At 43.0% G+C, this 12,321-nt stretch overlaps 2 protein-coding genes across 5 annotated transcripts in view; both read left to right on the top strand.

The window, feature by feature from the left end:
- The window catches only part of CEMIP (cell migration inducing hyaluronidase 1), a 141,185-nt gene that overhangs the window by 32,245 nt on the left and 96,619 nt on the right, over positions 1-12,321 (top strand). The gene's annotated exons all lie outside the window — the stretch shown is intronic.
- LOC127058193 (cell surface hyaluronidase-like) overlaps positions 1-12,321 on the top strand; it is a 64,529-nt gene that overhangs the window by 32,060 nt on the left and 20,148 nt on the right. For all 3 annotated transcript variants that reach the window (XM_050967793.1, XM_050967792.1, XM_050967791.1), the window contains one exon: positions 2,639-2,847. In XM_050967793.1, coding sequence (XP_050823750.1) covers positions 2,639-2,847 — 209 coding nt within the window. The remainder of the gene's footprint in view (positions 1-2,638; positions 2,848-12,321) is intronic.

Below are 12,321 nucleotides of genomic sequence, written 5' to 3'. Positions count from 1 at the left end.
GTAAGTGAGAGCAGGATTTGAGCAAATGTCTAAAAATTATGGATCTATTTTTTTTTGAATGATCTCTTGTGACTTTAGGCCAAATTTTTCGATCTTAGGTGCCTACAGTAAGGCTGCTAACCCCATCGTTATACACTTAACCAAATTTTCAGGGGCACTGAGTATCCTCAGCTTCACTGAAGTCAATAGGACCTGAAAGTGAAAATCAGGTCACTTTTGTTGTTGTTTGTGGAGCTCAGAGTCTGCCTATAGACACCCAGGCATGAAATCTCAAGCTGAGACGCTTCCAAAAATATCATGCCACAAAGCAGATCACAAGTTACATAACCCCTGTGCTGGACTCCCCACCACTTTCTCTTATCAAATCAATTTTTTTGTCACCAAGAAGTTAGATTTCAAGAAGGAAGCAGCAACTGGATGCAACATTTTGAGCTGTATGTTATGCCTGACAGAAAAGTGATGTGCAGGCTAGACCCAGCTTCTTGGCAGTGGCGGCTCTAGGCATTTTGCCGCCCCAAGCACGGCAGGCAGGCTGCCTTCGGCGGCATGCCTGCTGCCCTTGCGGGCAACTGGCAGAGCGCCCCCAGTGGCTTGCCGCCCCAAGCACTGCTCTTGGTGTGCTGGTGCCTGGAGCCACCCCTGTTTCTGGGCTGTGGTTCTGCACATAGTCTGTGTCATGCCCATGGAGCAACTCCTTTTAAATACACTACGTTCTCTGTTGAATTATTATTATGGTAGGACCTAGAGATAAGATAAGGTCCCTAATATGCTTGATCTTGTACATACCCTAGTAAGAGACAGTCCTCTTCCTTGAAGAGCTTATGGTCAAAATAGACAAAGCAGACAACAGATTAAAGGGGAAAAGAGGCACATAAAGGTGAATAGCCTAGGGTCTCACAGGTGGTTAATGGCAGAGCTTTGATCAGAATCCAGGTCTCCTGACTCCCAGTCCAGTGCTCCGTTTACTAGTCTTTGTTGCCCCCCACACATTCTCCTCAGTGGTAATAAAAGCTGTTGACAGAGGATTGTCCCCATTTTGCTCTGCTTCAGGGTGTGAAATCTTTGTTTCAGAAAAGGTAGTACTAAATGAATTTTCTTGTAGAAACCAGCTCATTCATGTATGCTTTTTTTTATTTAAAATTTTAAAGTGCTAGTCAGCTGAAGATGGGTGCACTTTCCTTTTGACCGGTATATGAGAGAGTGAAGCATGATTGTATGTGTATGTGTCCTAAGCTGCTCCCAATTTATTTTAAATCTTCCAGGGAGTGTGGCTGCACTGCACAATGTTTTAAAGTGCTAACATTACATTAGCAGATCTGAATATACCTATCCAGCTACTGCCTTGGTATTCCTGGTATGGGAAGGCTGCTGTATGTTAGGAGTTCCACCTAAAGCAGGAGTGGGCAAACTTTTTGGCCTAAGGGCCACATCGGGGTTGCTAAACAGTATGTAGGGCCGGGTAGGGAAGGCTGTGCCTCCCCAAACAGCCTGTCCCCTATCTGCTCCCTGTCCACTGACTGCCCCGACCCCTATCCACATTCCAGACCCCTGACAGGCCCCCCCCCCCGGAATCCCATGCCTATCCAACCCCCCCATCCCCTGACACACACCCCCGAACCTCCACCCCATCCAACCGCCCCCTGCTCCCTGTCCCCTAACCACTCCCCGTGGACCCCACACCTTATCCAACCCCTCCGCTCTGTGCCCCATTACCACGCTGCTCAGAATGGCAGGACTGGCTTATGGGAAAGCCTGGGAGGAGAGCGGGCACAAGCCGCGCAGCCCAGCAAGAGCGGCAGGCCAGAGCGCTCCCCATGCAGCAGCGTGGCTGTGTGTGTGTGGGGGGGGGGAACAGTAGAGGAGGGGCCAGGGACTAGCCTCCCTGTCCGGCAGCTCAGGGGCTGGGCCAGACCATCCTGCTGGCCGGATGTGGCCCGCGGGCCGTAGTTTGCCCACCTCTGACCTAAAGGCTAAAATAGCTTTTCAGCAAAAATTGGCTTTCACATGAAGCTAGAGTCAGGGCAAAAATTCATTCTTAGGAATGTGCTGAGCCAATCCACATCCTGATCCCTGTGAGAGAGGGGTGCATTTGTTAGGCTCAGTGCAGAAGAATAGTGCTGTGGATCATGTAACACACTATTTGGAACGTGGGAAAGTTTACGAGGACCTTAGTTGTATGTTCCAGCCCCCAAATGCTTCAGAGTGGAATAGACGTGGATTCCACAACAGATTATGGGTCTGATCCAAAGTCCATTGAAGTCGATGAAAGACCTCCAAAGACCTCTGTGAACTTTGGATCAGGCCTGTTGCCCTTCATTTAAAATGTAATTGTTTTGCATTTATAAGGGAAAAAAGCACCTAGTAATATTTTCTGAATCACCCTTTTTCGCTTCGAGTTTGAGTTGTAAACATTGGTTGGTGCTCTGGTCTTTTTGTACACTATAAAATGACATGCAGATAGCTACAAAATCTGGTTTTGATGTACTGCATTACTGGAGTCAGAAATGTTTCAGTGGCTTTCGGAAAGTTCTGAACATTCCATCAGCAAAGCCATTTAAAGGAAATGATGATCAAACAGATGTTAAGGTGAGACCTGGTTGGCTTAATGAATGTTTGTTTGTTTTTTTTTCACCCTCAGCTTTATATTCAGGCCAGACGTCCTGAGAATCTGACCTTATCTATTGCCAGAGCAACATACCATTCTCATCCCCTAAGGCTGCAGGGAGTGAATAGAGGAGTACCATACCAACAGTACCAACCTGTAGTGATGCTGGAGCAGGCCTATACCATTCATTGGGATGGGAGAGCACCCGAGGATGTCATTCTGTACCCAATCAACTTCAACAGGTACCACCTAAGATTTCCTTTTGAATGTGTTCTGTCCCTGATGTGAGTATTGCTGTGATGCTTTTCCAGGTCCTGCTGATTTTATCTTTTGGCTCAATATCAGCAACTTCTGAGAGAGCTACAGTAAGTTGTTTATGACAGACACAATTACAAACAAATGTCTCTGTGCTCACTTTACTGCAGCCTTTCTGATGTGCAGAGACTTTTCTCCTTCCAGTAAGTTTTGAAATAAAATCCAGCTTACAACTAGCATGCTGTCCCTGAAATTGGATCCAAAGGAGACCTCGTGCTCTTTCTCATTTGTTCACACTAGTTGCTGCACACCCAATTTATTTCCCATAAATATAAAGTGTAGAATATAAAGTGTGTAGAAATGTATTTGAATGTGTATGGAGAGTCACATTTTCTCTGTCCTAAACACTGCAATTTCATTTTTTACTTGTATCAAGTTTAAAAATATCAGGAGTCTGCTGAAATATTTCAAAACTGATAAAACTCTGTTCTGTTCCAGTTTCCATGTTTTCTTGGACCTCCTCTATATAAAACTGGGACATATGCACTTTAGACTTATTTTTCCCCTGCAGGTTGTTCCATTCTCCCTCCTCCCCCCCAATCTCTCCTGTTTTGACTATTGGGTAAAGGGACTGATTCTTATCACATGTACACGGGTTTTACATTGGCATGCGTCCATCCACTTCAGTGCAGCTGCACCTGATTGAAACTGGTGTAATTGAGAGGAGAGAGAGCCTCACAATATGTGAGTCACATCCATTATTTACATTGTCAAAATAGATACTTGGGTACTACAGTGATAAGCAATATAGAAAACCCTATAATTGACACACAGGTTCTTTAGCACATATGACTTCTTGAGTCCTGTTAGGATGATACAGTAAAAGAACAGAGTTGTGCAAACAAACTCTTGCATTATTACGTTTTACCTTAATCATGTAGGGCAGTGTTTCCCAAACTTGGGAGACTGCTTGTGTAGGGAAAGCGCCTGGCAGGCCAGGAGGGTTTGTTTACCTGCCGCGTCCGCAGGTCTGGCTGATCATGCTTCCCCATGGCTGCGGTTCGCTGCTCCAGACCAATGGGAGCTGCTGGAAGCAGCGGCCAGTACATCCTTTGGCCCACGCCACTTCCAGCATCTCCCATTGGCCTGGAGCAGTGAACTGCGGCCACTGTTAAGCACGATCGGCCAGACCTGCGGACATGGCAGGTAAACAAATCGGGCCAGCCCACCAGGGGCTTTCCCTACACAAGCAACATCCCAAGTTTGGGAAACGCTGACATAGGGCAAGAGTCACAAAGTATTTAGGTGCCAAAGATGCAGGTAAGCATGTAGTGGGATTTTCAAAAGTGTATAAGCAGGTTAGGAGTCTTTGCATCTTTAGGTGCCTAAATACCTTTGCAAATCGACCCTATAGAGAATATCTAACTCTGCCCCTCCAAGACAGTTAAATTGCACAGGTTTTAGCTGAAGGTAGCATTTTTGGCTCTGTTTTGAATGGTGTTGGTTTCCTTGAATTTTTGTGCTGAATTTTTTGGGTCAAATTCTGCCCAAATTTGTGGGCAGTGCTCATACAGCAGAGGTGTTTATGCTTTGCTCAACCAAAATCCATTTTGAATACCTGCTGGTAGCTTTGTCCAAATGACTCACTGCTGCTGCCAGAGAGGGACATTCTCAATCTCCAGTATGGAGATGCTATTCATAGAGATCATATATCCCAGCATGAACTGCTCTGTCATACTCCCAGCAGCCTTCCCCAGTGACTGTGCTGAGGTGTAGTCTCTGCAAACTTCTCCTATGATTTAAAGATGAAGGTAGATATAGGCCATAGTGCAAGTCCCAAGATATGTGTGTTGTATATGTGTGTCACATCTCGCACACTCTCTTGCCATGGAGGAGCTATTAATGTCTAAGAGTTTTCAACATCTTGTACTTTCACAGAGAAGAAAAGTCAGTTTGTCATCTGTGGACAAGCCCTAGTTTTGTCGTTTATTTTTCTATTTTAAAAGTAATTTTCCTTGCAATTATAGAGCTAAATCCTCAGCTGGTGTAACTAGTGACTCCAGGGGAGCCAGGCCAGTTTTTACTCCAGTTGAGGCTCTGTCCCATAGTATTAAAACAGATTCAAATTTATATGCAGCCTCTGGGTCTCTGACAATACCCAGCCAGAGATCTGGTCCCTTATTCAGGCAGCAACATAAATCACGTATCATGTATTCAAAGCCCTGCAGTATGGTTGGTTTCACAAAAGACAACAACAAGAGAACCACAATCAAATCAGTTGAATGGAGGAAAGCTGCCTGTCCTTAGATTTTTTTTTTTTTTTTTTCCTCCTGATCAAGAAACAGTTGTCAGGCTGTCTGGTTTGAAGAAATACACTGAAAGAAAACCACAATTTTGCTTCATATAAAACTACTTGCGACGCTTGTTTCTTTCTAGACTCTCGCTAGTAAGTCCCTGTTCATTCTGAATAGACTAGACCCTCTAAGTAGGGCAAGAACTCGAATGATGTAATGGGAATGATGAAGAGTTTAGGCTGCACAGGGGAAGCACTGAGAAAAGAGGTTCTCATGGAAGGGCAAAGTAACTGAGGGGAAAAGACGATTTTGATTAAAAACACTCTCAAGTATTTCCAAAGTGACTGTTGCTTCGGTGCAGCATTCTTATTATTTTTGGAATGGAAGAAATAACAAGTCAAGATGTAGACAATCCAAGTTAGATCCTTTGGGAAGTTTTTACCTGCCTTAACATTTCTTCCTGTTTGTTTTTAAACACATAGTACTGTGAATAATCAACCAAAAAATGAACACACTCTTACCATAGTGAAGAATGTACAAAGTGCGTATTGAGCAAAACCAAGGAAAATGAATGATAAGCTTAATAGCAGTGTCTTGGGAGTAGTAATTGCAGTGCAGCTTTATTAAATCATTATGTTATTTTTACCTGGCATTGGTAGAGCAGCAGATAGCTACATCAGGGATACTGATGTTTCAGCTAGACAGCACTGGTGTTTCTGGAATAACTATTTTGAGTTGGCTAAAAGAAGGTCAGGGGGGAAATAAAGAATTTGACAGTGGGATGCGTACCAGGGTTCGGATTGCTCCAGCAGTCAGGCATAATACTGGTACGGAATACTTGTCTGGTTAACTCCTTCATTGCCACCAGAAATTCCATAAATCCCCACAGCAGTAATTTACATTTAGTTCAGATATCTGTTTAAGACAGTGATATTCAGATCTCAGTGGTTCAGGAGCCAAATTTGTGATCATCACTGCCCAACGGAGCCCCAGTAGCATGAATTCATTGTTTCATATTCTGTGTATGTGTGAATGAATGTACTCGGAGCAAACTGACTGACCAGGTAGTTTACAATTGGTTAATAACATAGTAAAAGCATCCTGATTGGTTAATAATTAAATCGCACGGTGGGTGGCAGGAATCACAGTAAAGAGCCACTTGCAGCTCCTGGCCCTCAGTCTAAGTATCACTGGTTTAAAAGCCTGGAGCACTGAAATTCACTGGGTGGGCCAGAGGGGTAAATTGACATGCCTCAGTTGGAGTTAATGCAAATTTACTCCAGGTGAGAATCTAACCCATTGTGTCCAGCAGCACTGCACAAGCATGTGTCTAGGATGCTATTTGGAGCCCAAGCACTTAGGAGGAGCCTTCCCTTTTATTTGTGACTAGCTGAGGGCGTGTCATGGATGTACCTCTTCAGTGCTGATTTTGATGGCTACATGAGGATCACAGTAATTGTGACACCCGTCCCCCCAAAATTCCTTCAGTTACCACTAAAAAATGTAAATGGGATTAAGGAATTCAAACAAAAACTTGACCTTTTGAACCACCACTTGCTGCCATCTGTGGCTCTGGGGTGGAAACTCTTGTACAGGCATGTTGTGTGAAGAAAACTGATTTCCTTTCCAGTGAGAAATCCATGTGACTTGTTGGGTATGGCAGTTGGTTCACCAGTTGAATTGATATAGAAAACCACAGTCATTAAGATCTGCAGATTGAGCTTTAAATTAGTGTTGGGCATGTCCAGGTTGGCTCAGAAAGGAACATTTTTTGTTTTGTTTTCTAGTGCATAGGGTAGTCAGGTGGATTTGAGTTGTATTATAAGGATAGGATGAAGGTGTGCTATTGAGATCTTTTGAAACTGTTAACATTGGACCTGGTAACTTGCAAACGTTTTGGCAACTGAGCAGAAAGAGAATACCAACTGGAATTTTAATTATCGGGAATAAAGTCCCGTAGAACCTATCAAAATATTCTGAAGCCTGTTCTTGTCCAGCATAAATTGTGTGTGAAAGTTTCATGAACGGAGACCTAAGACCTCTCCACAATGTGTCTCATATCTCTGTTGGCCGATATTCCTCATCGAGACTGTTTCAATGTTCCTTTGTGTTTTTGTTCTTAATGGAGGGATGGAAATTATCTGTAAAAACTAGGTTAAGGGCTTTACTTAGCACTAATATCCATTTATGAAGCACAAAGTATCACAGAAGCTTGTTAGGTGAGGGAGAGGGAGGGGGAGAGAATCTGGAAAGCTAGGCGGAGACTGTAGGGAACATTGTGTGTCTCTGGTAAGTGTCTCCTCTCAAACTCTGAAGAAGTGGTCCAAAGATTGGCACTTCATACAGTAGGCAAAGTCCTTTAATGTAATGACCTAGTCTTTGTCTGTGTGCAGATTCTCTAATCTTGAAAGAGGCTAAAGCAGAGACGATTATCAAATGCATGATTCAGTGCAGTAAATCAGTAGGGTTTATCTGTGTTATCAGGAAAATCTAAAGAGGGCTGAAATCACCTCAAAGTAAATGTCCAAAACATCATGTGGTAAATTGTACTATGGAAATAGCCTGAAAAGCAAGGCCAATTAGGCTGTACATTCAGCATTACTAATGAGCACCAGCTAATACCGCTGTACTTGGTCTGTTTAACGCTAAGAGAGAAACACTTTTCCCCCATCCGCTGTGATTCAGCTGACTGAAGGAAATACTAGGGCATATCTGAATAACAGACTTAATAAATTGATGAGGTCACTTACAGTCAAATCCTCACAATCCCCCACAGAACCTCCCTGCAGATGCTCTGATCTGCCTTATTGCCATAGACTGTGGAAACTCACGTGGCAGTCTTCCTAATGCTTTATTCATTGGTACTGTCTTATGGCCTGATGCTAAGTGTCCACATAAGTCAATAGAAGCCGATAGACTCAGCACATCGTAAGAGGTGCTCAGCACTTCGTTTCACCTCTGCAGAGGTTTCAGTTGTGGGGAAGGACTGGGGAGCTTTGATTTTGTACTATTCTGATTGGAAGTGAATGAAATTGGATGTATTCATGTTCTCTTTGGACTCAGACAGTGGCATATGGAAGGGCTGAATATTTACATTTCTATAAAAATGGGCACAGGAGGCTATGTTTGGATTCTCATTTGTATTAGACTGAGGTCAGAAGGTCTGGTTCCAGGCTCTACCAGAGCTAGGGTTTGTGATCATATTCAATAGTGTTGAAATCTTCTGAACAGGAACCGGAAAAAAGGAGTTATTTTGAATCTGACCCAGAACTCAAACCACAGAGTTAGGTTCAGATCTCCTCTTTACCACCACGCTGTTCCCCATGCCTCAAATTTGAGGTTCTGATTTGGGCCCATGACTAACTTCTAGATGAAAAGGTGGCACTTTAACACTTTTTCCATGTTTAGCAAAGTGAGATCTGGATGTGTGTTTTGATCTAAATGACCTAAATTATCATAATGTGCCCTTCAGCATAAGCAAACCATATATATTCTCCAGCTCTCCAAATGAAACGCCAAGGCACTAATAGCATTTGGCTTCATATGAGCTGGTTTCAACTTTGAAGGGATTATTGTCTACAGCTGCTTTTTTAGTATGATACTTGCTTGTAGCTACTTATCTTGTGTACAATTAAATTCTTTACCAGTGATGCAATCTGGAGGAAAACAAAGCAAATAAAACCAGGCTAGAATGAGCTTGTTGCAAACATGCCCAACTGACGGAGATTATTTTTTTTAAGTTGTGGTTTTATTATTTTATAAATTAACTAGTGTATGAGCAACCCTTTTGCTTCTGCCATTGTTACCTGGATTGGTAAATACACAGGCAGAAGAAAGCAACTTTTCTGCAAATCAAATTGCTATTGGCAGCTTTAGGGCTGCAGCCATCTTTTTGTTACATGAATATACTGTAATTAGCACAATGAGTCTCTGATGGCTGGCTGGGGCCTCTAGGTGCAGCCAGGATACAAATAATCAATAATGTGCTATTAGATGTGAGTTAGGGTATCATAATCTAGCCCTAAATATGCTGATTATATCCCAGTTCAAATTCAAATATCCAAATAACATAGAAATTAGTAAATATATTTAAACTCTGTGTCTCAAAAATATTTTTTCTTACTTACCTTTGATCCATTAGGTTAATCAAATAGATTGGAGCTGTAGTGAGATACTTTGCTGTTAAGAAAGGAGCTGAAATGTTTACTGAAACCTTGGAATGCGAGTTGCTTAGCTGTAGTTACATATTATTACTGTAGTAGAATATGTGGAGCTGGCACTAATGTTTTTGAGTAAGAGGGTGATACAAGCTGTTTCACAGGCTGTCCCCAAACCTGTCCTCCTGTCCACTTCTGTGCCCAGGGCTGGCCTGAGGATAGTGGGGAAGGTTAGCGAGGTGACTCTTGACTGACTCGTTTTACATAATAAACATATGGGAAGAATGTGCGGGTCAGGAAATCTGTAAATCCATCCCTACCCACAACCTTCCATTGCAGATGCAGAACCCAGCTGCATGTTCTTTTCTACTCTAGGAAGTCATTTACTTTGGTTTATTTTGGGTTTCATTTTCAAGGCTGTCTCCAGGAGGAAAAGGGCTAGACATGTTACTTTTTCTTTTCTCACCCACTGGAAGCTGAGATTTTTCTTTATTTTTTTCCCCTCCCATCCCCCAAACCAGCGGGTCTTGTGGCTGTGAATTTCACAGGTCCCACAGACCTGTTCTCACCATATGTGTGTGTGACATGTTCACAGAAAAATAGTAATACAGTGCTGGATAATCCAGTTAAGGAGAGAAAATTAAAAAAATAAAATTGTTACTGTCAAGAAAGCCAGCGTGTTAGAGAAAAATATGGTCAGTGAAACTCCTAATATTTCTGTACAGGTTTTCTTTTTAGTCTGAATATAAGGTTCTGTGAGCCAAATACTGTGCTGACTCCTTCTCCATGCCTCCTAGCTATCACCAGTTGGGCTGGAGCTTTAATTTGTTGGACCTCAAAAATATAACCCCTTTTGCCTAAAGTGGCATAAATGTGAAAATGAAACTGTGTGTGTGAATATTAACTATCTCTGTCAATTATCTATGCAGATTTAGGCTCTGTTAGTTGGTTCACATTGCTCTGGCAATGTAACATGCTCTCCATTTGCCACTAGAACTGTAGTGAGTTGTTTTTCAGAAGCAGCTAGTCTTACCAAAGCCTTGAAAAGGAAAATTGCTGGCTGTTTGCCTGGTAGCTGTCTTGTCCCTGTGAGGACTTGAATGTGCTTAATGGACTGGAACTGAAGAAAAAGCCTTAAAAAGAAATTTGAGAGGAGTGGGATGGACAGCTCTAGTGAGCCACTGGGAAACATGGATTCACGGCCAGTCTGCTGAAATGTAAGGTGTTTGAATTGGAGAGTGGGGGTGGGGGTGGAGGAGGCAGTGAAGATACTCTCAGGTTTGTTCTCAGCCTTTTTTCCAATCATGAGTGGAGAGTACATCACACTCCCCTTTCCAAGTCAAGCACTGGAGTGGAGTTAGCCTTCAGGAGATGGCTGCTGTGTTGTTAACTTGGCTGAATGTGAACTTTTGGTGGACAGAATGAGCCTGCAGCCAGACAGTTCACTGTATCTGAAGACCTCTCGTAGAAGTGAACTGATCACGCAAATTGCCTTCTCACTGAGGTCAATGGGAAATGCAAATGCTGAGCACCTCTTGGGATTTGCTGCTAAGATGGAGTGAAAGCTTTGAGTACGATCTTTTTTGTCGTCTTTACTTCAGAATTCTCTCTGTGTGATTTGTATTACCCATTGGGATATTAACTTTCAGAGCAGTGCGTGAGGATTTATATTTGAAACTTTCTTATTGATGTGAATAGGAATCAAATGACACGCTTTGAAAATACATTTCATTGTGCTTGTATAGGTTGGGGAGGGGAGGACTCAGAGGGCCATTTCTAACTCAGAGTAGTAATAGTTTAGGGAAAACTGACCTAGTGAGCAAAAATCTCCCATTCTCCTAACTTCTATATTTTGGAAATCAGTTAATCTTTATTAATTCCCAACATGTGCTGCAGGCAGCTATAATCACTGGATTTTTTTTCTCTGCTGTTTAGGCTATGATTACACTACAGCCCCTACAGCAGTATAGCTGTAAGATCTGTCTGAGTAGCTGCTCTGTGTTGACAGGAGAGAGCTCTCCCACCAGCATCATTAAACCACCCCAACGAGGGGTGGTAGCTGTGTCTGTGGAAGAGCGTCTCCTGCCAACATAGTGCTGTCAAAACCAGTGCTTTTGTCGGCAAAACTTATGTCGGTCTGGGCTGTTTTGGGTTTGTATTTTTTCACAGCCCTGAGTGACAAAAGTTTCACTGATAAAAGTACTAGTGCAGACACAGCCTAATTCTCTAGCCACATTCTGTTCTGCACTGATACTCCAGATTTTCACCCATGAGATCAGAATTTGGTTTGTAGATTTCATAGTCATCAGCCATAGAACAAGTCATGTCCACAAAATCTTCATGGGGTTTTCAGGGACAGAACGCTGCAATAGAATCTCCTGTAGCTAGGCTTATGACCTTATGTTCTCCAAAGGTCAGCAACAATGGTTGTGTCTCTGCTGAGAGCTTACAGAGGCACAGCTGGGCCTCTAACGCTGTGCCACTGTAAGGCACACAGTGTAGCCAGTCTTTGGCAGGATAGAGCTCTCCTGCCAACAAAATAAAACCACCCCCAACAAAGGGCTGTAGCTTTGTCGGTGGGAGATGCTCTCCCACCGACAAAGCACTGTCCACACCAGTGCTTTTTGTCAGTCAGGGGGTGTGGTGGTGGGTTTTTTTGTTTGTTTGTTTGTTTGGTTTTGTGGGGTGTTTTTGTTTTTGTTTTCCCCACATACATACCCTTGAACGACCAAAGTTTTACTGATGAAAGTGCATTGTAGACATGGTCACACACATTTTGTTCAGGTCTGACATTCCAGCCTCTAGAGGGCAATGCTCCACCTAAACCTATATGGTCCAAGAGCTTTCTTTGCCTTCTGCCTCTAGGAGGGCACAGCAAACAGATGTACACTCCTGTTAAACTTAGCTGAACCTCTTGTTTGTACCAGTCCAAGTTATACCATTCTCACTTTAGATGCAGATTTATCACCATACCAGAAAAATCAGGCATTACTATATTTCCTTTTTTATT

Source organism: Gopherus flavomarginatus, chromosome 9, assembly GCF_025201925.1.
Source record: "Gopherus flavomarginatus isolate rGopFla2 chromosome 9, rGopFla2.mat.asm, whole genome shotgun sequence".
NCBI lineage: Eukaryota > Metazoa > Chordata > Testudines > Testudinidae > Gopherus > Gopherus flavomarginatus.
The sequence above is the reverse complement of the archived record's forward strand: the minus strand, read 5'-3'. Positions and strand labels throughout refer to the sequence as shown.